General features: G+C 38.5%; 2 protein-coding genes across 2 annotated transcripts; one reads left to right on the forward strand and one right to left on the reverse strand.

Annotated features, from left to right (window-relative positions):
- The first annotated feature begins 412 nt into the window (after positions 1-412).
- On the forward strand, positions 413-2,563 carry LOC139145752 (neural cell adhesion molecule 1-A-like). Its single transcript, XM_070717063.1, has one exon. It carries the CDS (start codon positions 413-415, stop codon positions 2,561-2,563), a length of 2,151 nt encoding a protein of 716 aa, XP_070573164.1.
- A 15,112-nt stretch (positions 2,564-17,675) lies between these two features.
- Positions 17,676-24,848, reverse strand: LOC139140980 (17-beta-hydroxysteroid dehydrogenase type 2-like). The gene is made up of 5 exons (XM_070710506.1): positions 24,368-24,848; positions 23,244-23,454; positions 22,360-22,542; positions 21,269-21,406; positions 17,676-19,213 (listed from the first exon to the last, which is right to left on the reverse strand). The coding sequence occupies exons 3-5, from the start codon at positions 22,427-22,429 to the stop codon at positions 18,870-18,872; spliced, it is 552 nt and encodes a 183-aa protein (XP_070566607.1). The 5' UTR covers positions 22,430-22,542; positions 23,244-23,454; positions 24,368-24,848; the 3' UTR covers positions 17,676-18,869.
- Positions 24,849-25,146: the final 298 nt, after the last annotated feature.

Genomic DNA, 25,146 nt, shown 5'->3' on the forward strand with positions numbered 1-25,146 from the left:
AAATGCACTTTTGGAAATACTAAATCTGTGATTAATCCACAAAACAGTTCAAAATGAAACACCTGTCCACTTCATTGACGTAAGTTGTGCTGCAAAGTCAACGTGATAACATTTACTTGTTCCGAAGGAAAGTTATACTCTCCTAAAATATTGTACACTGAAAATAACGTGTGCAAAAGTCTACAACGCGTGCGCGCACTCGGCTATGGTACACATCGTGGGTTCTTTGAATGGCTTAATTACGATCCATATACAGAAGTGGCACCCCTCAAAGCAATCTCTTGCACTTGAATCTCCGAGCACGCTTTGCTATTGGACCCGAACTCGCAAATACGTTACTCATACTCATGTTGCAAAGAGGTTTTGAAGTCGTAACGCATTTGAAGTATATATTCTCCGCCATACAGTTGCAATGCCGGCCATGAACACTTTCATACTTCAAACAGCATTGCTGTTGTACGGAGTTACGGCAGAATTCCGATCTGTTGTCGAGCCTGCGATGACCATCGCCGTCGAGGGTATGTCTGTTCAGTTGCTGTGCAACGTGTCTTTAACTTCACATGAAGGTCAAACTTATGCTATACGTTGGAAACATACTAACAGCCACACTCTCTCAGAAGAGACACAGTCCAAGTATGATATCGAGAACACAAATTTTGATCGACATAATGGCATGTTGGGGAGCACTTTGACCATCCTTAATGTTACCCGAGAGGACGAAGGATTGTATCGTTGTTTTCTGTTCTTATACTCGGGGTCAGAATTGTCGTCGGGGAATTATGCAAATGTGACAATTATTCCAAAACCTATATTTATTGGGCAACCACAGAACATCAGCGTCATAGAAGGTCAGAATGCTACCTTGCGATGTAGAATACGGGGGTTAGATGTCAATACAATGTTGGTAAAATGGACAAAAGGCGTTTCAGAGGTCGTCATCTCGGACATTAACAAAACAGGTATGGAAGAAAGTGAACAAGATGTTCAATACCCAATTATCAGAAACAATGTTACATCATTTCACTTACAAATCAGGACGGTAAGACGAAGCGATGCCGGAATGTTTTATTGCAGTGTACATAACAAGATATCGGGCCAAGTTATTTTGGAGTCTCGTAGGGCGATGTTGGCAGTCCTTTACCCACCCAGTGAGGATTATCCGTTGTGTATTCCACGTAAATCAGAGAAATATTCAGAAGGTGACATATTGACGACAACGTGCATTTCAAGAGGAGGTAATGGGCCTATTTATCTGTCATGGCTACGAAATGGTGAAGAAATAAAGGGAAAACTTGGAACTCATGTCAGCAATGAGAACCCTGATATCAGACATATGTGGACTTTGACCGCTGCTGATAACGGAGCCAACATAACCTGTGTAATGACGGGTGAAGCTGTTTTGAGTCGACGCGAGTGCGTGATTGGTCCGTTGGACGTATATTACGGACCACTGGTATCTATAGAACCTAAAGTAACCAGGATGTATATCAGTAAGCCAGTCAGATTTAGGTGTTCAGCTAAGGCTAATCCACCGAATACAATATATTCATGGTTTCTAAATGAAAAGCGGCTTCCTTATTCAAAAGCAACTCTCACGATTAATTCGGAGGACATAAAAAAGCATATAACATCGAAAATGACCACAATAAATGTTACCTGCTCAGTTGATGGGGTTAATTCTAGGGTATCAGATACAGCAATTGTGAATACGCAGGAATTGGTCTTCCAAGTACAAACTACGATATCACCAGAATTGAGGAATGGATTTTCCGCTACTATACCTTTTCCAGTTGTTGTAGTTTTATCTTTAATCTTGCTTTCCCTACTTGGCATGGTGAGCTTGATTTGTCTGCTTCAAAACAGGGGACAGAGAGATGGAGAGTCTAATGCTGCCAAATACCGTTCCCACACCGTACCGTATGAATTTGCACATTTTGACGTACGTGAGGCTGTCTTTGAAGAACAAACGCTGCGGATGGATAATTGTGTCGCTGAGCGTTCAATGTCAACCGAACTGGATGACAGTTCAAGGTATGATAGTGACGAAGATTCTACAACCAAAAAGTATGAACAAACAGCCAACGAGCATGAAAATACAAGCCATGAGTATGGCAATACATCCCTTAACTATGGAAATACAGACCACGGGAGTGAAGATACAGCCCATGCATATGAAAACAGACCCCTTGCGTATGACAATACAGCCAACAAGTATGACAATACAGCCAACAAGTATGACAATACAGCCCATACATATGAAAATGTACCCCCTGCATATGGAACTGCAGCCGATAAATATGACGAATCAGACTCTGAATATGAAAGTACGCCCACTGGGTATGGCAATACATCCGGTGAATATGAAAACACAGCGAATGAGTATGACGATAAAACCCATGCCTACGAAAATACACCCCCTGCATATGAAAACACAGCCCATATGTTCGGAGGTGCAGTCAAGGAGTATGAAAACACAGCACTTTTTTATGGAGGTACAGTCAATGAGTATGAAAATATTAGTGAGAGACAAATAGACAATCATTGCCATACTTGGTACGCATAAGCACTATTATAGTATATATAAGGCCAAAAAAAGAAAAAAGAAATGTTCTGGTCAGCGCGCGCATCACTTGAACAACAGCGCGTCACCGTTTTTTTTTCTGTTTGTGGCCGGCGGCCGTGGCTGACACCAAACCAAAATGGCTGAAGAGAAAGAGAAAATTCTTTGGGGGGCATGATCAGTGACTGCATGAACAGTATATATGTGTGACTATATTGATAAAACTATAAAACTGACCCTCCTCCCTCCCTTGAGGGAAAAAAAATAAAAAATAAAAAAAATAAAATGCGCGTCGCCGCACCATTTTTTAAAGAAAGACCTGACCAGAAACATTTCTCTTTTTTTGGCCTAATATATATACACGAAAAGCGGTTTGCTTGTCAATGCAGGCAAAGTATAGTGCTCAATGCATTTCTGCAGGGCAGTAAAACTGAGAATCTAGGAACTTGTAGTTGTCACTCTACAGGCTGTTTCATCCGCTAAGCAATCATCAGGAGTGAGGATTTGGCGGGAATAGGGCTGTTTTTATTGTAGCAGGTGGGTATGCATACGCAAATGAGCGGTTGCGGCCAATGTCAGGTCAGTTATTAATGAGGAGGAATTTACTGCTGTGTCTGCATTTTGAGAGGAATTCTGTTCGCTTGTTATGGTTGATTTGCTGTCTGGATAGATAGGGACTGGTCAGTTTCTTCAGCCTGGGGGGGGACCGGTGGATTCATGGGGGGGGGGGTCACCATGTTTTTGACTTTGGTGATAGGGGGAGTCACCATGTTTTTGAAATACCCATAGGGGGGATCAGTGTGTATTGAATTTTGACACAGGCTCATCATTGCCTAAAATGCTAGTGTCAGCCACAAATTTCATCTTTCAGTTGTATTTTTCGGCGCGCCCTTCGGGCGCGTAACTTTAATAATCAGTCATATTTTTCAGCACGCCCAACTTTAACATATCAAGCATACATACATCAGAGATATCTGTATGTTCAATATTTTTCAGCGTGCTCTTCAAGCTCATTACTTTAATATATCAGACATTTTTCAGCATGCCCTTCAGGTGCATGACTTTAATATACAAGGCATATATATCAGAGATATCAGGATGTTTCATATTTTTCGGCGCGCCCTTCGGGCGCCATACTTTAATAAATCAGAGATATCTTGATGTTTGCAAAGTGAAAGTGTACATTATGAAATCTGCATTTCATATGAAAAGGATGACAAATTCCTGATACTTTTCTGTTCTCTCTATGAGAATTCAGTATGAGAAAGCAACATGCACAAATATTTCACAATATATATTTGATACAGTGACTTATTTTAGAGATAGAAAAATGACAAGATATCTTTCCTTCTCATTGATGCAATTATTTTCCTTTGTGTCACAGGTTTTCTGTAAAAAGATGCTTTTTTATGAACAAAATAACAGTTAAAAAAGGCAGTTTTTGTCATTATTAGCTGTGCTTTTATGGTTTCAATGTTACAAGAAAAGGTCCTCTCAGACACTGTACACATCAGATTTGGCTAAAAAAGCTCTCTATGGCTCCTCAGGAGATTTAATTGGATGGTTGGCAAGTCTTAACACCCATCAAAGTTTTTGATTCACTGCTTTTTCCTCTTTGATATTAATGATTGACATCCATTTCTGTACAACAGTTCAGGACATCTGGTTAAGCATAGAAAGTGTGAAATACATTCACAGCTCATTCAAAATACAGCTCATTCAAAATGTACTGTATTCAAACTTTAAGATTGACACTTTGAAATTCCTATCTTACAACTGACATGTCAACAATTTCATTAAAACATAGAATGACTATTTAAAATATAAATATATGTAAAATGTAAAATATAATATATATATATATATATATATATATATATATATATATATATATATATATATATATATATATATATATATATATAAAATTTATGTCCACCTTTTTTTTACGTATGTCGCGCGCCGGGGGGGGGGTCACCCTGTTTTCGAAATTTGGAATAGGGGGGTCAGCCACTTTTTGACGTCGGGCAAAAAATAGATCCACCGGCCCCCCCCCTCCTCCCCCAGGCGCGACGAAACTGACCAGTCCCTTATATGAGTTTTTTTCTGTTTTATGCATCAGGTTACAGCGTTTAGTTTTATTTTAATAGTGGGGAGCCCTGTCAAAAGTTTCTGTACTTTTTTAATTTTGAAGATAAGGTTCCACTTGTGAAATACATTATTAATTCCACAAAGTCCCCATGCGTCAGTCTTTAAAAACTGATTATATCAGCAATGTGTGACTTATTCTATTTTGTCTACTACTCTTCCCGAAGTGTGTCATTAATCATAAAGTCAGTTTTAATTTATTCTGTAAAGTCTGAACGCGGTGAATATTGTCGACAATCGACAACACGTCACAGTTCGTGTCAGGTGATTCAAGTTTGAAGGTATCTGTTGTGTGATATTTGTCTCTGCAAACATCATAGTCCCATGACGACATTATTGACGACCATGGTTGACGAGTTGACATTGGCGATGACCGACAGCTGCAGCGACAATTGAGGTAGCCACGATCATGGTCAGCAAAGAGTTCGTCTGCATGGCATTTAACAGTCTTTTTTGACTACCCCAGGTCGCAAGCTTGTAGTCGTTTTGAAAGCCGCGACACTTCCTAGAATGAAAAACTACTGCTTCGAATTTGTCGTTGCATTTTCTGTAAGAGTGTTTGTGTTCTGTAAATGATTCGAGGAGCCTGGATTTCTATGGAACTATACAAAAAGTCAGAGGCGGAAGATAGGCCTCCGTAACACCCTTCTCATTTACACAATACGTCCCATATTAACTTTTTTCTAAAGCGATTGTCAAAACAAGAATAAACCGTGACTACCTTTTCAGTAAGACTTTTAAGCATAAAGTCACTTCAGCATTTAAATATTGTTAAGACTGCCAATTTGTGCAGTCCTAAACTATGGTTAAAGCCAAAAAATAATTTAAAGTGTTGATATTCCCTTAATTAGAAGTGTGAATCAGAATCAGATCTGTTAATCTGCTTAAGAAGAACAAACCAGACATTCCCTAAATTTTAATAAATGGTACAATCATAGAAAGAGTAAGGTCCAAAAACTTCTTGGGTTTATGATAAATAATACACTTTCATGGTCTGACCACATTGATTACATCTACAGCAAAGCGTCCAAAAGCTTGTACTTTCTCACCCTTCTTAAAAGATCTGGGTTGAGCACCAAACACCTGTTAACATACTATACCTCAATTATACGTCTGTAGTTGAATATGCATGTCCATTATGGCACAATGGTCTTACATTAGAGCAGTACAAGTAGTTCATCAAAGAAAGTATTTTGCTACAGTGCATAAAACATACAGTGTCATCATACAACATGTTAAAATTCCGAGTCGATATAAGTGTTTGTCAGAGTTTGTCAGCTTGGCTATAGCTATTGATTTTTGCGGAATTTAAAGGGATACTGTCACCTGTTCCAATTTACCACAGTTACCATAGAAACAGAAATCCAACCAATCACTGATTTTAAGCGGGTGGCCGCTTTTTTAAACAGCGCCCTCACATTGGCATTTTTAATACCATTGAACGCTCCTTTGGCCATATACGGGCATATTTAGATTGCAGGTGACTGTATACCTTAAGCTGATTGAAGTTTTACCATGCTTCACTGATTGGAGAAACATTAGTAGTCGTCCGTAGATCCAAACATTCCTACTTATTCACTGATGATATGCAAACTGAATCAGTCCAAGTGTTTACCATTCAGTCATCAGCCGTCCTTGTAAAGTGAAAGTCCAGCCCTAAGTCTGCTACTATCATCATCGAATTATGACGGTTATTTCTCATATTCAGTCTTTTTTGTCGTCACTGATGTTGGTTACTAATTAATATTTGTGAACTTGCTATCCTACAAGATGTATCTCTGGCATGTATTATACATGCGAAAAATGCGTCTATTCTACCTCTTTAGGGAATGGTTGCCCGCGTTACGACGACCAGGATCTCAAAACGTAGAGGTTGTAGACTCGAGTCTGAGTCACGACATCTATTTCACCTTTCACTGGGATTCAAATGTGCATGGACTGAAGGACTGAACATCACCTGCTTCCGATTTCGGTAGACATGTAAATGCGTTTTAATAGGTTTGCCGTGCAGATTTTAGCTATTGCGTTTTTGGTCGCTTTGAAAGGGACAAAGTCGGCCATTTTTCATGAATTTTAGAGAGAGAGACTATTTATATTGTTTGAAATGTTGTAAGATACTGAGTGAATGGGTGACCATGCATATATTCGATCCCGGTTTTAGACACGATACATGAAATCATCACGAGAATGAATAAGTGGTCATGACCAAAAATCATTTTTCGCGATGGTTTCATTTAATTTGTCTAAAACCGCTGTTGAATATGGCGTGGTCACCCACTCATTATCTTTCAACATGTCAAACAATATAAGTAGTATCTCATATCAAACAAAATTAATGAAAAAATGGCCGACTTTGTCCCTTTAAACACTAGTCTTCGAAAACTCAAAATTTACGACCATAAAATCAAGAATGTGTTACTCTGCTACTGAGAAACTGAGGTTTCGCTGAGAGAAAGACTAACTATCAGAAACGTAAATTCTGATTTAGTTATATTTAACATCATAATCATTTGTACATATATAGATGATCCTGTTTAGCTTAACATTTGTTTTTTAAGTATTTTTAAGTTACGCTGCTTGACGCAACACTTCTGTAACTATCAAAATTTGTTTAGATGCTGGGATTTGTTAGGATATGTTTCAAAGTAGAAATGTGGTCTGTATAATGGAAATTTACAGTTACATTGAAACATAAAAGTTTTGATCGACCAAAGTCTATACCAAGCCACAGGTGTTATTTCCATTGAATCATCATCTTTAAAAGCTATGGACCATGGTTTGCATTCCCCTCTCACTAGAATAGCTATTCTCTTATGACTTAACCAGCATGGTTTTGCAAGCTTTGGCAATGTTAAAACTAAATACTCTCTGGTATTACCCATATCTGCTTTGTCGATCTTTGAAGGTCCATATCAACTAAGGAATTTAACTACGTTTGCCGCTCGAATAGTCGAGCTGCATGAAAAGATAATTAAATGATACCAAATGGCATCGCACTGTAACATTAGAAACATTGTCCTTGATTATTTTTCATACAAAGTATATCCGAGTATGCCTCTATCGGAGGATAGAGGGCGCGCGCCTCTCTGTATTTGTTTATGTTTTATATAGTATTTAGTAAACGTAAGAGTGAGTATTCATAGAGAAACCGAGGGTAAAAATATTAACTTCTTCCATTCCTTTGACTAAGTTGACTTGCTATGATGTGTTTATACTCAAAGTGTCCATGGTATTTTGAAATTTAAAAGACATAATATTTTCGCTCTTGATATCAATACTTTATTACTTAGAACAGCTTTGGAATCATTCCATCTCTAGAATTTTGTCCGTAAGTTGTCATCAGTAATTCACCTTCCAGGTGTACTGAGTTGAACGGTTTAAAGGTATTTCTGATTTCTTCAATATAATAAGTGTTCTACCTGATTCTTTGGTTACACCGCACAACCCTGATATATGACACAACTGATTCAATACGTTCCCATGGTATTATGAGACCGGTAACCTAACCACTGCCCCACAGTGCCTCGCCATTTTAAAGTAAGATATACGGCACATGTATCTACAAGCGCTGGTCGTCAGACGTAAGCGGAAGTCTGTTTTGAAATAATTCAGGTAGGAGGTGCGAGGAAGCGTTATTTGATTACATTATCGCAGTCGTAGTACAACCTGTTCACTATCTTTAATTTGTATGGTATCAAAATTATTTTGTCATCAGCACTGTAAGATGGCCATGGATGGATGTTTGATAGGATTATGAGACATATAACACGATTTGGACTAATTTGGGAGAATATGACATTGCAGTAATGTTGGTTTAATCAGCAATTTCAACCCATGTGCTTTTCTTTTCTTGCAATTTACTTTTTATGGGTAATTTGCTTGTCTTTGATTTATTCAAACAACATAAGTGAACAGAAAGACGGGTGTCGCAGTCCTACCATTTGATCTAGGCTAGCTGTGGAAACGCAGCTATCTGTTGGCGTTGTAGCGTGCGTCGCTAGCTGTGCGGGTCATCAAAAGGTCAACCCCGCCACGGATCCGTGGCGGGGTTGACCATTTGATGACCCGCATAGCGACACACGCTACCCGCCAACAGATAGCTGCGTTTCCACAGCTAGATCTAGGCGATCCTGATGTTCCCCAACCTCATGCTCTGTCATGCAAGGACGGGCTTTTTTCATCATTTTTGTTTTAATAAGTCTAAACCTTGTAGCGAATATGGCATTTTTCTGATTTTACATATGTTGAGTAGACGAGAAAAATAACCTGAAAACGTTTTCGGTTCTGATAGTAGGTATTGCATGACTCCGAATGGTCTTACAAACAGCACTTCGTACCCAGTATATTGTCTTCAGTTTTTCACTTTCAAGTGCGTTCATTGAGAGTGTTCATAAAAATGTCTTCATTCTAACGATCATTCTATCCTTATCACTGCCCCGATACTTTCACTTCCGTTCTATCACCAAACCCGAAGATAAAACGGCACTTCACACAAGCCCCCACTCAAAGGTCTGCTGTTTGCGACACCATTTCGTCAAACTGCAGGGACTTGGTCCAGAGTGGCTGACCTACAAATAAATAAAACAAACTCCGAAGACACAGCTTGTTTCATGCTTCATATATTCATATAAAATGTGTCAGTTCTAAAAGAGAAAAAAATGTTTTCTGTTATACAGAAGGGTGTATTTGAGCGACGAAAGCAGTTTTACTGGCACTACGCAACCTCTATTCCATGCTCAATCAAATGGATGCAATGCTATTGCCATTTCGCTTTTAATGTATGTTCATGGGTCGGTATCGTTGTATCCTGAAAAAGCGAATTGGAAAAAGATTGGCTGCTGAGCTCTGCAAAATGTAATTTCCCCTAATACTGCATGTTAATCAGCGAAACTTAGGTTTATTACGGCCATGCCACTGTGAACAAAATTCTATCATGCTGCGGCTGCAATACACGTTATAACTTGTTGAAGGAGTTGGGTTTCGATTCATAAAAATAACAGACACCTCACCTTATAGCACTTGCATCTCCCGGCACGTAATTCGTAAATTTTACTCCTCGATTCAAACTTTCATTATACATATACAACCATACATAATACACCCACGTAGCATATACGCCTACGTAGTAACAACCTTGGAATATCGTAACGTCACCTTGCACAGAATTAATGTTCTCTATCACATAAACAGCTATGTCGGCCATATACAGCTACGCACTTCTGACAGCAATGCTGTTGTACGGAGTTACGACTGAACTCAATCTCGTCACACAACCTGCGATAGCCATCGCCATCGAGGGTATGTCTGTTCAGTTACTGTGCAAAGTACATGTAACTCAACATGCAGGTCAAACTTTTACCATACGTTGGAAACATAACAGTGACTCTTTCTTAGAAGAGACACATTCTAAGTACACTATCAAGAAGAAGAATTTTGATCAACAAAATGATATTTTTGGGAGCACCTTGACGATTAACAACGTAACTCGAGCAGACGAAGGATTGTACCGTTGTTACTTGTACTCAACTTTAAGATCACATCAATCGTTGACGAATTATGCAAACGTGACAGTTATTTTAAAACCTGTATTCACACGGCAACCACACAATATCAGTGTCATAGAAGGTCGGCATACGATGTTACCATGTCGAATAGACGGGTTAAATTCCAATACAATGTCAGTGAAATGGACGAAAGATACTTCACACGTCGCAGTCACGGACATAAACACGACTGGAAGTGGTCAAGATGCCAGATACTCAATTATCGGTGACAATGTTAAAGCATTTCACTTACAAATCAAGAAGGTAAGACGAAGCGATGCCGGAATGTTTTATTGCAGTGTACATAACAAGATGTCGGACGAAGTTATTTTGGAGTCTCGTAGAGCGATGTTAGATGTCCTTTACCCACCCAGTGAGGACTATCCTCTATGCATTGGACATGAGTCCAAGAACTATTCAGAAGGTGACATTTTGACGACAGAGTGCATTTCTAAGGGCGGGAATGGACCTATTTATCTGTCATGGCTACGAAATGGTGAAGAAATAAACGGAACCCGTCTCAGCAATGAAAACCCCCATATCAGACATATGTGGACTTTGACTGCTGCTGATAATGGTGCCAACATAACATGTGTAATGAACAGCAAAGCTGTTCTGAATCAACGCGAGTGCGTGATTGGTCCGTTGGACGTGTATTACGGACCACTAGTATCTATAGAACCTAAAGAGACCAGGATGCCTTTTGGTAAGCCAGTCAGATTTAAGTGTTCAGCTAAGGCTAATCCACCGATTACAGCATATTCATGGTTTCTTAATGAAAAGCAGCTAAATTATTCAAACGCAAACCTCACGATTAATCTGAAAGACATAAAAGAGCATATAACATCTGATACGACCACAATAAATGTCACCTGTACAGTTGATGGGGTTAATTCCAGGCTATCAAATACAGCAATTGTGATTACGCAGGAATTGGTCCTCCAAGCAGAAACGACGATATCGCCGGAAATGCGGAATGGGGTTTCCATTGCTATTCTCTTTCCGGTTGTTGTAGTTTTATCTTTGTTCGCGCTCTCCCAAATCGGCATGGTGTGCTTGATTCGTCAGCTTCAAAAAAGGAGAAGAAGGAGAGCACAGTCTGATGCTGCCAACTACCATCCCCTCACCGAACCTTGTGAACTTGCAAGTTTTCATAAAGATGAGGCTGCCTTTGAAGAACAAACGTTGCCAATGGATAATTGTGTCGCTGAGCGTTCCATTTCGACCGAACTTGACAACAGTTCAAGGTATGATAGTGAGGAAGACTCTACAGTCCATGAGTATGAACTTTTAGCCCAAGAGCAGGAAAATACAACCTATGAGTATGGAAATACACCACATGAGTATGAAAATACACCCCATGGGTATGAAAATACAACTCAGGAGAATGAAGACACAGCATACGATGGTGAAAATACAGCCCGTGCATATGACAATAAAGACAGCGAGTGTGACAATACAGACCATATATATGAAAATGTACTCCCTGCATATGAAAATACAGCCGATGATGATGACGAATCAGACTCTGAATATGAAAATACACCCACTAGGTTTGGCAATACATCCACTGAATATGAAAATACAGCTAGTGAGTGTGACGATACAACCCATGCCTATGAAAATACATCCCCTGCATATGAAAACACAGCCCATGTGTTTGGAGGTGAAGGCAATGAATATGAAAACACAGCCGTTGTCAATGGAGGTACAGTCATTGAGTATGAAAATACAGACCATGAACATAAAAATATTAATGAGAGGCAAGCAGACAACGATTGTCATATGGTACGTAGAGATGTAAGTCTAGCATAGACATACCACTGAACAAACTATGAATCAAATACCATAGCATTTACGATGTATGAGTCACGAAAGATTTGGCTATTTTCATTAAAGTTGCAGGGTGCTCAAGTTTGGCGGACCTTAATCAATATGGTCCCAAGCATCGAAGGAATATGTGATGCGATCCGTCGAAAGTAGAGCGTGGTACGGTCCCAACCCCCGGTCAAACGGCTAAATGCCAACATTGACATGCCAACAAATTTAAAAACATGGTGTTACTATTATAAAAGTTCACTTGTGTAAGAAAACTCTATTTCTTTGACCGTAAGATCTAAAAAGAGCGTATGAAGCCACAAAGAGGGCACAAACGTCAAGTTTTTCAACAAATGATGACCCATTTTTCATCATGCAAAAATTCTGTAAATTCTTGATCGGAATTTAACCCAAACTATTCACATTGCAAAGACACCAGCAGACAGCTGTTTAAAATTGAAGCTTATTATCAGTACAAAGTCTTTTTTCTTCATACAAACACCTATTTGCTCAAATTTGTTACATTAGAATGCAATTGGCTATGTAATTTCTCCTACAGGCAAATTACCGAGCAGTTTTCAAAACTTAAGATGAAAGCTACGAAGGCCCTTAATAAGTCTTTATTAGGGCATATCATGATGGTTTCTCTTTTAAAGTAGCTTTAAATCATTTTGATCATTTGATTGTACTCACTATGACTTATAGATATGAAGTATGTGGACATGAAACCAAAATGATCTTTAGAAGATGTCAGCCTCAGGTTTCTTTTTTATACATATTTGCTTAGAGTTTATAAAGGATCCACGAGCTGGTAGTGTTGGTAAAAGAGGTAGATATCTATTCAGTTCACCATTAAAACATGTTTTAAAATACTTACATAGATTGGTTTTATCATATGGTATTTTATTATGTTATGCAAATACAACTGCTGGGTATCAAGTGTATCGAGTCTGTTCAAGACATTCTTGAGAATTATAGTGGATGACCTATCGGGTAGACTGTTTTGTAGCATTCACCTCGCTGTTACATACTCTGTAAACTGTTTTAACAGTTTACAGAAATGTAATGGTTTAATATAGAATTTCATGGACTAGTGATATGAGAATACAAAGTACTAACAAAACATTAGCTAGGGATATAAAGACAATTTAAAACTTGCTTTTTTGAAAATTACCAAAAGGATATCTAGAATTAAATTACAGGAAACTGATAACCAAAGTTGGTATTTCTAATCATAATCTGCAAATAGAGATGGGGAGAAGTTCAGTCCCTAAATTCATTTTATGCGAGGCTTTATAATTTGTGAAAGTTTCTGATTTCAGACGAAGTTCCTTGTATGATTGAGTGTGGTTAAAATGTAACAAATAGCTATATAGATATGCTCCTTTTCAGCTATGAAGTTACGTTATGAAGTTATGATTCAGAATTTTTAACATCTCAGTAATGGAGAGAAGTTTCTGTTCACTTTAGTTCTGAAGACACGGCTCCTCTTGAGAACTACAAAGCAGTAGTCTTTAATAGCTGATTATATTAGTTGTCACTTATTGTATGTTTTCTACTACTCTTCCCGAAGTGTGTTCTAAATGAATAAAGTCATTTTTATTTTTGTTATGTAAATCCTGAACGTTGTGAATATTGTCGACAATCGACATCACGTCACAGTTTATATCAAGTGATTGAAGATTGAAGGTAGATCGTGTGTCATATTTGTCAATGCGAACATCATAGTTCCAAAGATGTCTATGACGAAAGGAACTATGATGTTGGCATTGACAAGCTGGCAGTGACTGGCAAATGCGGCGACTATTGAGCTGGCCACGATCACGGTCAGCAAAGAGTTCGTCTGCGCGCTATCGAACGGTCGTTTGGGGGCTCGTCCAGATCGCGAACTTGTGATCGTTTTGAAAGTCACGACATCCTCTAGTCTCGAAAAAACGACTGTTCTGACTTCGTCGTTGAATTTTCTGAAAGAGCGTTTTTGAAAATAGCGTACAACTTAGATTTCCCTATGTAAGTACACCACTAGCCCGGGGAATCCCCAGCCTCCGATGTCTGGCGTGCTTTTGCATCGAAAAGAAGGCACTCCAAATCATTTTGACGTTTATGTAGTGAATATTGTTGAGCTTCACATTTGTTTTTTAAGTATTTTTAAAGTCCTGCTGCTTAACATCACACTTTTGTGATTATCCAAAAGTGATATGTTGTTAGGATTCGTAGGAATGTGTTTCACATGTAGAAATGTGGTCTGTGTAATGTGAACTTACATTTACATTGAAATACTAAAGTTTCGGTCGACCAAACCAAACAAGCATCTGGTGTGATTTCCATCGAATCAACATCTTTAAAAGCTATGAACAATGGCTTACATTCCCCCATCACTAGAATAGCTATTCTCTTATGACTAAACCAGTATGGTTTTGCAAGCTCTGGCAATGTTAAAACTAAATACTCTCTAGTATTATCCATACCTGCTTTGTCGATCTTTGAAAATCCATATCGACAGAGAAATTTAATTACGTTTGCCGCTCGAATAGTTGAGCTGCATGGAACGACAATTAAATGATACCAAATGGCATCGCACTGTAACACTAGAAACATTGTCCTTGATTATTTTTCGTACAAAGTACACGCCTCTCTGCATTTGTAATATTTAAAACCAAGAGGCCTTGGTTTATGGTTTAGGTAGAATAGAGTGTTGGACGGAATCCGTTACGGATTTTATTAGTCTATTTTAGACAAAAGTTTTGGTCAAGAATGGGCCATAGAGAAACGCATCCTAAAAGATATCAAAATTTTTTGTCGTTAATTTTTTACCAAGTTAACTTGCAATGAAGTCACCCCACTAAAGTGCTCATAGTATTAGGACATTTTAAAGACAATTTTGGGTTTTGATATAATTACTTATTATAATGCCATTCCATCTAAGACGTTTGTCACTATGATATCGTCAGTATTGACCTTTCAGTTGTATTGAGTTGAACAGTTTAGAAATGTTTTAATGAGTGTGCTACCTCATACCAAAATACATAGTCCAACCCTGATATATGACGTCACTGATGCATAAGGTCCTTTGCAACAACTTGGCACTTTTCTCTTGTTATATATCAGTTAAAGTGAATCGGTTTTATAGTTTGATCGGATAAAATTTGTCTTATTCTATACAGAAGAGCGTACAATGGGCTTGATAAGCGATACAGGCACTTGTGTACAAAGGTCTACCACGCGTGTGCGCGCTTTGCAATAATATAAAACGGGAATTCTTGGAAGCGAATGGGTCACACTCCATATATAGAAATGACACCGCAAAGATTAATATCTTGGCTCATAAATTCGGTAATTTTGCTACCTACAGTACCTGTGCTAACCAAACGAAGAAGTTTTGACGTCGTAACGCCTTTCAAGTAGGCATACATCGCCATGAATTAGCCATGTCGACAATGGTCAGATACATACTTCAGACAGCAATGTTGTTGTACGGAGTTACGGCAGAACACGGTCTCGTTAAACCAGCGGAGATCACCGCCGTAGAGGGTATGTCTTTTCAGTTGCACTGCAGCGTATCTTCCACTTCACGTGAAGGTCAAACTAATACCATACATTGGAAACATAACAGTGACCCTCTCTTAAAAGAGACACGTTCCAAGTATAGTATCGAGAAAACAAATTTTGATCGAAATACCGGCACGTTTGGAAGCACTTTAACCGTTCATAATGTGACCCGAGTGGACAAAGGGTTGTACAGTTGTCATTTGATATCAAAATCTGGGTCACAGTTATCCATGTCGTATAATGCAAACGTGACAGTTATTTCAAAACCTGTATTCACACGGCAACCACACAATATCAGTGTCACGGAAGGTCAGCATACGATGTTACCATGTCGAATAGACGGGTTAGATTCCAATACAATGTCAGTGAAATGGACGAAGATATTTCAGAGGTCGCAGTCTGGGATATTAACGCGACAAGTACGACTGGAAGTGGCCAAGGTGCCAGATACTCAATCATCGGTGACAATGTTAAAGCATTTCACTTACAAATCAGGAAGGCAAGACGAAGCGATGCTGGAATGTTTTATTGCAGTGTACATAACAAGATGTCGGACGAAGTTATTTTGGAGTCTCGTAGAGCGATGTTAGATGTCCTTTACCCACCCAGTGAGGACTATCCTCTATGCATTGGACATGAGTCTAAGAACTATTCAGAAGGCGACATTTTGACGACAGAGTGCATTTCAAGAGGAGGGAATGGGCCTATTCGCCTGGCTTGGCTACGGAATGGTGAGGAAATAAAGGGAACACGTCTCAGCAATGACAGCCCCGGTATCAGACATAATTGGACTTTGACCGCTGCTGATAATGGTGCCTACATAACCTGTGTAATGACGGGTGAAGCAATTCCCACTCGACGTGAGTGTGCTATTGGGCCATTGAATGTCTATTTTCGACCAATAGTATCTGTAGAACCAAAAACAACGCAGATGTCTACAGGTGGTCAGCCAGTAACATTTATCTGTTCAGCCCTCGCTAACCCACCAGTTACATCATATTCATGGTTTCTGAATGAGAAACAGCTCGACAATTCAAACTCAAATCTTACAATAACTTGGAGTGAGATTACACAGCACATAACATCAAAATCCTCGGAAATAAATGTAACCTGCTCAGTTAATGGCACGCTTGAAGATACAGCAGTGGTGAATATAAATAACTTCGCTGGTCCCATAGAGACAACTTTATCTCCAGCAGAGCAGTCAAGTTTGGTGATACTCAGTGTAGCTGTTGGGTGTATTTTGTTTTCACTGTTGGCCGTAATCGTTCTTGGGTGTGTCATTTTCCGTCATCGGAGGAAAACAACAAAGTATGGAAACCTCCAGTCTCGTAATCGGTTATCACAAAACACATCGCTTGAGCGGACAAATGTTGACACAAACGAGAGGGTGGAAAACGAATATGTTACAGATGATTCGGAGGGAAGCTATGTCTCTATCCATGACTACGAAAACTGGAAACCCACACCAATCGCTCCAAATGACGTAAATGGAGGTACCAATGTAACATCTCGAGAGAATGGTGAGCGTGATGTTACACACACCTTTGCCGCTGTGAAGGCGAAGCGGGAAGACAGGGCTACGAAGAAAGCCATGAGTGACGGACACGTTCACTACGAAAACCTACCTTTACGCAGAGGTGTCTATAATGTCAGACAGCCTCGTTTTACGGAGAAATAGAAGGAAAATACACATAGTAACGCAGAAGACTATACTAGAGCTTCACGATGAAGACAGAAAAATGTCTTTTATAGCTCTGCCAGCATTCCCCATCGTGTACGTTAGATAATGTGATTTAAACAGTAATCGTATAGTAATTATGCCTGCACATGTACATCTATGTTGGTGTTGGTTTTTGTAAGCAATAATATGTGACTTGTCAATCTTCAGAAAGAGAAAGAAATGGGGTTTAAGAATGCATTCAGTGTAACTATAATTTCCAAGTCATGCATAGGTACAATTGATGACTCTAATTTTCTATGTTAAATGCTGACATATCAACGTGTCATCAGTTTTGTACGATCGTTTGCAGCAAGAGAGACACGACACAAGAGTATCTTGTCATTATTCAACTGAACTTTATCTGTGCTATAAACTCACAGTTGTATACCATTCTACCAAATTCGCAAACCAAGTTCTTCTAACATTGTGATTATCTTGAATTTCTATCACGACGAAAGTTGTGGGAATTACAGTCTATCAAAGTTACCGAACTCTCTTCCGGTCAGTGGTATTACATTCCAATATCCTGTTCATTGATACGATAAGGCTTGATTCACATAGCAATGTCGATTTCAGAGAAACGACACCGTAGTGTTGGATGTTGTGTCAAATTACAAAGTATTGTCCCAACGAGAATGTCAGCTTAATATTGCTGTCTTATGAATAAAAGTAATCTGCGTCATTTCGGGTATTGATTCCGATTATCCAGTAGAACCACCACCATTACGTTTAATTGCATTATGTACTTTTAAAAAGTCCAAGTTTCTAGTACACGGTGAATACAAATATTTTAGCACATAAAATCGTACACAGACATCCATTTATAACTTTTTTCTCAAGCTGTCTCTTTTCGCTGAAAAAATAATTTGTGGCATTACTGCGTTTGCTGAAAATGTTCACATTACTGGAGCTTAAAAAGAGTACTCTGGAGAAAGCATAACAAATTGCAAAATTGTGAAAATATTTGAAATCTTCCAATTGAAACGATATAAAATGCTGCATATCCCAAGCTGACCAATTTGCTCCAAGATCAAATGGTCCGTCTCTAACTGACGCCCTTAGTGTCCATACCCTTCATGTCTTACAACTGATATCCACCAATCAGTAGCAACATTGTATTCCTAGAAGCACTCGTCAATAGAAGGCAAATTGTCTTCGATGAATTTAACTCTGGCAGACAATGTGTTAACAATGAAAAAGATTATCCTTCTTACTTTTCATGACTACAAAACTTCTTTCGAATGTACAGCAACAAAGTGTGATCTAATATCACCATACTATTATATCGCGTACAACAGGAATCTATGTTGCTTCACTATGCTATTGTATCGCGTACGTCAGGACACAGTCCCTCTATCCAGGTGGATAGAGGGACTGTGGCCAGATAATGGGACTGTGGTCAGGAATCCGTGTTACACATTGGGAATATCATTCCCATGCTTCTTTGAAAGTGCGTCAGACATCTTTGAAAACTATTTTGTGTAAGTCTAACTTTTAAAGTCTCAAGGAATATACAGAAGAAAGAGCATTATTGCTTGGGTTTGATGAAGAGCCACTCCGGTGAAAACGAGCAAATGAGAAAATCAAATACGTTGGATGGCAGGTAATGCGCGAGCGATACGAAAACCAGCGCCCCCTTTCCGATCTGATAGCGACATCTCGGATGGGTGGACAGTAACGCATCAGTGATCCCGTTGACAACGGGACTCAGATCTTCAGAAGCGTGTTTCTTCGGCATAATTTCGTCCTTGTCTATGGTCTCTTTAAATCTTATGGAGTAGTCTTCGACGTCGAAGTCAGCTTTCGTCTCTTCACTCAAATTACCCATGACTTCATCCAGTACATTTTTCATCTTTGCTCTCTCTGCTACATCTACAACCAAAATAAACAGAAGGTTACACAAGTAGCTTTGTGACAATGCTTTATAAATTCCTTGGATACAGTCACTAGGATGATTCATAACGACGTCACATTTGTACACATAAATATGTGTAAAAACAAATTTTTCTGAAAGGTTTGACGAGACTTTTGGAAATAAAACTGTGTATAAATCATGGAAAATAAAATGATTATTCGATATCAAAGATGCTCTGAAAGAAACTATAACATATCAAAAGATACAGCCACAACAGCAGTAATACATATAAATGAGGAAAAAAAACGCTTTTTTTGTTCGAAGTTCTCGGCAGCGGCAAAAAATGTAGCGCGCGGGTTATTACATTGAGCTGCATACCTACAATTTAAATCAGCTCACTGTATCGCATCCATTTCAAATACCGAGAGAGGTGCAATGCACGTCATACATGTCGTATACAGTCTGTGTTGAGCAGAAATACTCTGAGTAGTATATGAGCATACTTAAAGGGTTTTTATGGTTACGAAACACAGGAAATAAAAATATCCGGAAGCCATTCTCGATAGGACAGTGAATAGGGTTTTAAGGCGGACGGCTGTCATCATTGGTACCGTCATGGTAATTTTGTACGTCAGAATACAGATCAAATTTTCAACATAAAAAGCAATAGCATGATTCCGCAATGCCTGGGTTTCTAAGAAAAGTTGTTTGAGGAATTTGATCACCAGCGCCGTGTGTATCATGTGAGGAATGACTGTAGAAAATATGCTGATATTCTTGCACAGGAAGGGGATATTGAAGAATTTATTCTCAAAAAACCTCGAATATATGTTTACATATACTCATGTATCTCTTCTTAAAGAGCTCAGAGCCACTGAAAAAAAAGTAAAGTTCAGTACATATATTCCACTTTCCCTGCACAAAATTCAAAGTATAGCTGATTACCCCTGGTTAGGGTAGTGTTAACTAACTTCATTGAGTTGGATGTAGAAATGTAGAAAACAGCATTTTAATATTATTGTCATGTTCTGGAAGCTTCGAAAAATACATTCGAACAGTGGTATCACCACACTAGATTCAGATAACTTGTAAATAGTATTTCTCCGACTCTACATGGTAACCTATAAAAGTGCTGACTCAGCAATCATTTGAGCACCTTACTTTGACAAATATATCATTATGCAAATCCGTTGCTTGGTCGGCAGCCTTATTGTTCATTCCTGTACGTATATTTCATTTATAGAGGAATATTTCAGAAACCTACAGTACGCTGAAAGGCAATGGTGATTCTTCGCTTTCAATCATGTCCGTATCTTTTCAAGACAGAACTTTGTCATAAAGAAACGTGATCAGTATGAAATCAAAGAATACTATGTAGGGGGGCCTACTTCTATCGAAGCATGCATCACAAAAAGTAAAACGGAAAAACCTTTTTTTCTAGCATCATAGTTCCTCTTTATTTACCATCAATTACAACACATTCAATTTTAAAGAAAATGACAATAGTTTTCCGTTTGCTTAGTCGCCTAGCATACTGGCTATTTCTCTCCCAGAAGTAAAAATCTAAAATTTTGCTCAAACCTTCAGTAAGGCAACATGGAAATTTTCTCTGTCGCAATAAAAAAGTTTAAAAAAAATGAAAAAAATTTCTCATTTAAAGGGCTTTAAATGAGCCCCTAATAGTGACAGATTATAAAAGAATTGATGAAATTTGAGTCCGAATATCTGTTCCCGAGGTACACTACCTTAAATAGAGAATATGGTTCACATTGCCTGTGTTGTCTAACCGTGCGTGTACTGTATGTAGAACACGATTGGAACTAATTTGGGATAATTGGATGGTGAACTAATATCGATTTAATCTACAAATGTAATCTCATCTGCTTTTCTTGTTACGTTACACACTTTATTTTAAGAGTAATTTGCAATATTGCAACATTCAGCTATACAGCACCTAACACTTTTAAGAAATTTGAAAAATATTTATGAAAATCCAATCATACCAAACTAGTTCCAATCGTGTTGTAGTTAGATTCACAACTATCGATACATACTCAGGGTTGGTCACTCACCGGTTTGAAAAGCACTAGGTTCAAGGATGCTGACTTTAACTCCAAACTGTCTCACGTCTTGCCTGAGTATATCTGAAAACATTTCAACGGCGGCTTTGGAAACACTGTATGCACTCTGGGCCATACATGGTGCCCTGCCTGAGAAAGGAATTGGAAAATGTATTAGTCAAATACAGGAATCAATCCAAAGTAACTCGTTACATAATGATGATTGTAACTGCATAATCTCGATTTGTTTTTGTAAGACTTCTGTTTCAGTAATCATCGTGATAGTTTTGATGTTTCAGTCGGCGATCATCCTACGGTGTATAGATAGCACGAATACACACAGCTCCTGCAGAATAGAAAAGGTGATTGCGTATGATTCTTTGCAGTACACAAGACAAACTCTCCCTCAGTTGTGTCAGCTTGCTGTATATATTATTAATAATTAAGGCAGAATACGCTAGACAGATGGTTCGACTCTTGAACTTTTACAATACATTTTTGGCCGGGGCCCTTTTTTGAGCTTATTGAGTAAATGCAGTTTTCACCGTTGATTATTTATGACAATCGAGATTTATATTTTCCCCATTGAGTTTACAGAGAGATGCCGGCCATTTTGTTTGTCTATCACTGAAATATGCACGATGACCCCATTTTTTATATTTTGGTTTCTAAAGGAAATGCTTTAATGTTCCCTGAAAGTCAAAGGAAATTTAAGTCGTTTCAATGTCTTGGTACAAATTGACTTAAACTATAGCGATATGTGTTTATAACCCCCTCCACCAACCGCCGCTCCCTCCCAAAACAAGTGATCATCCCACATATATTCATCGTCGTACACCACGCCCTCTTCGGCGAGTCTTATCACCCAACGCAGAGAGCAGGAAAAAATGCTTTGGCTTGCGAGAATGACATATATGTAAATGCACTGCCTCTTTATACCACAGAATATTAAGGAACGTGTCACGCTGAGTTGGGATACATAACAAAATATCCATAACGACTCCATGGAATCTAAACTATAATATAAGATTCAAATATTACGGTCACTTCTTGCAAACTTGACAAAGTAAAATATTAAAACTTAATATCAATTTAATACATACCTGAAATGCTGGAAATATTAACAATTCTACCTTTAGATTTACGAATCAAAGGTAGAAATTTCTTCGTCATTCGGATTCCACCGAGACAGTTGACATTCCACACTTTCTCATAGCTAGATATCGGGACGAGTTCCACATTGCCTATGGCTGTTATTCCGGCATTGTTCACTAAACCCCATAATCCTGTGTAAAAACGACAACAAATGGCGGCTGGTAATTACGATAATTACAACGGTGTTTTTTAAGAAATGATGTTGAAAATGGTGTTTTGGTGTTCTTCAAGAGGGTCAAATGGAAATTATTTTACTTCTTATAAGTTATACAGTTCATGATTTTCTATTCTGCATTTGCTTTATTCTACTTACAGAGCATTGTACAGCTTGCAGCAGCTGCCTCTGTGCTCACAATTATATGTAGTGTGGATATCATGGCCGAGGGATTACACTTGCTCTAATTCCACTGCACAGACAATTTTTATTCAAGCTGTGATTCCTGCAATGTGTGATAAATCGCAAGGATACTCTTCAGGAAGCAAGGAAAGACACACTACGCCTTCTGAAAATCAATGGTGTGTGATTGGAATGTGAAGCTCTCTAAAACTGTATACCTAAATTAGGCCAAAGTAATGAAATTCTTTGTTTGCGTCCTCTCAAAATGGGAAAAGGTAGGCGTCTAAGCGGCTGAAAAACTCACACAGGAAAATTAACACAATATGATTTGCTAGCAGCAAATAAAAAATTGTAACAAAATTTTAGTTCAGAAAAGCTAAGCGGTTATGTCCTAAAATCTCCTATTCAAATACACTGTGTGTGTTTTTCATGAAAAACCTTAAAAACCTAAGCGGGTGGAGACGCAAAAAAAGAATTTAATTACTTTGGCCTTACCTTGCTTTCCAAGCTTTCTTTGACAATTTCAAAAGCTTCATCGATTTGTTCTTGGTTTGTGACGTCAAGTTGAAGTGTTGTTAATCGTTCTGAACACCTTTCACGGAGCCAATGTTCACCATCGCCGTCAATGAAGAGACACCCAGCGAAGACCTGGAAACCAAGATTTCAAGATGTATGGCCGTAGCATGGCCAAAGCCACTGTCACATCCTGAGAGAGAGAGAGAGAGAGAGAGAGAGAGAGAGAGAGAGAGAGAGAGAGAGAGAGAGAGAGAGAGAGAGAGAGGGAGAGAGAGAGAGAAAGAGAGAGAGAGAGAGAGAGAGAGAGTGTAACCAGATATATCATAAATTTCTGCAAGTTTTTGATCGCTACCTTTGCTCTTTACAATTTTGAAAGCCTCACCTTGAAATAATTTCACAAGCTTAATGATAATACTAGACTTCTTTTTGGTACTTTAGTTTACAACTTATTGCAAGGCTGCACTCTAGATACTAGAGCAACGGTAGCGATTATTAATCAGAGCAATTCAATTTGCATAGCGTGGGTGATGCACTTGTTTGCAAGTCCCTGGTACAGCTGTACATTTCTTCTAATGCCAAATAATACCCTTAGTATGCAAATCAAACAATAAATTCAGTATACTGGTATTTACTCGCACATAATTTAACCCTATATAACACTTGTTTACGGGAATGAATTCTTAATTAAAATGTTCAAATGACAATCACGTGATAGGTAGTATTTATCATTGATAACAAATTATACATTTCCCTTGCGCATGCGTTTAAGTATTTAAACCTCTGCCCTTAGTGTAATGCGTGAACAGTGTGCAAACATGACCCGCCAATGCACTCGACATCAAGGAATCGCCCACCATCTCGTGTGATCAATGACAATTGTGGAAATTAATTATCCATGTCTTAATAACAGTAGATTTAGAGTTACAGCGACATTGAACAGAGCAAATGCTTAAATAATGATGAATAACGCTTCACCTCTGAATATGATGTTAATCGGACTGGTCCACTATCAGGTCACGATTCCTTCGACACTAACACGCTGTGATGGCAACATGAAGTAAATGTTTCTGAAATTACACAGCACAGCATGAAAGCTCACTCACCTGTAATAAGAACAGCTTTGTTTCGACATCCAGGCTAGGAGCTGGCAGATATCGATAAACAATCAGCGACACAACAGCAAACACAACCACCCCAATACTGTCCAACAGGTTGTAACACAGTGGCAGACTTGCTAACACTATACACGGATGCCAAGATAGCTCTACAGATTTCAGACGTAGATATCGCCACCCGACTGCAGTGACGAATATGATCGCTATGGAAGAGTACCACATATCAATACATCCTTGTAAAGTCAGCATTTTGGAGGCAATGTTACCAATCACGTACAGCAGTGATCTGATGACCATTGTTGTAGTGTCCAAAATACTAAAAAAATTAATATTAAACTACTAGACGCTGTTAGGGCGCTGGTGTATTTGATTTGATTGGCATCAATGACCCATAACCTAATTTCATCACCGGACTTTGATCAAAGTGCTCATGTCCCCAGTTCTTATGTATCTCATTTGTCTGATATTTAGGACAGAACACACTTAAGGAATAATATTTCGACACTGATATCAAATTTCTTGGCTTGTCTACGACTTGTGTGCACAAATCATTTTGAGTCTTGCAAAACATAAAGTCTCCGTAATATTTTATTTCTATTAGTAATTAAATTTGTCCCATAAAATGAACACAAACAGTTGTGATTGTCTTTCAATTTGATTCTGGATATTTGTAAGGCAATTTAATCCTGAAATTTGAAGATTCACTATGTATTAATATTGAAAAAGAGAATAGAATAAAGTATCCCTAAAAGATGTGAAAAAGATGA

The sequence above is a fragment of the Ptychodera flava genome, chromosome 1 (assembly GCF_041260155.1).
Source record: "Ptychodera flava strain L36383 chromosome 1, AS_Pfla_20210202, whole genome shotgun sequence".
NCBI lineage: Eukaryota > Metazoa > Hemichordata > Enteropneusta > Ptychoderidae > Ptychodera > Ptychodera flava.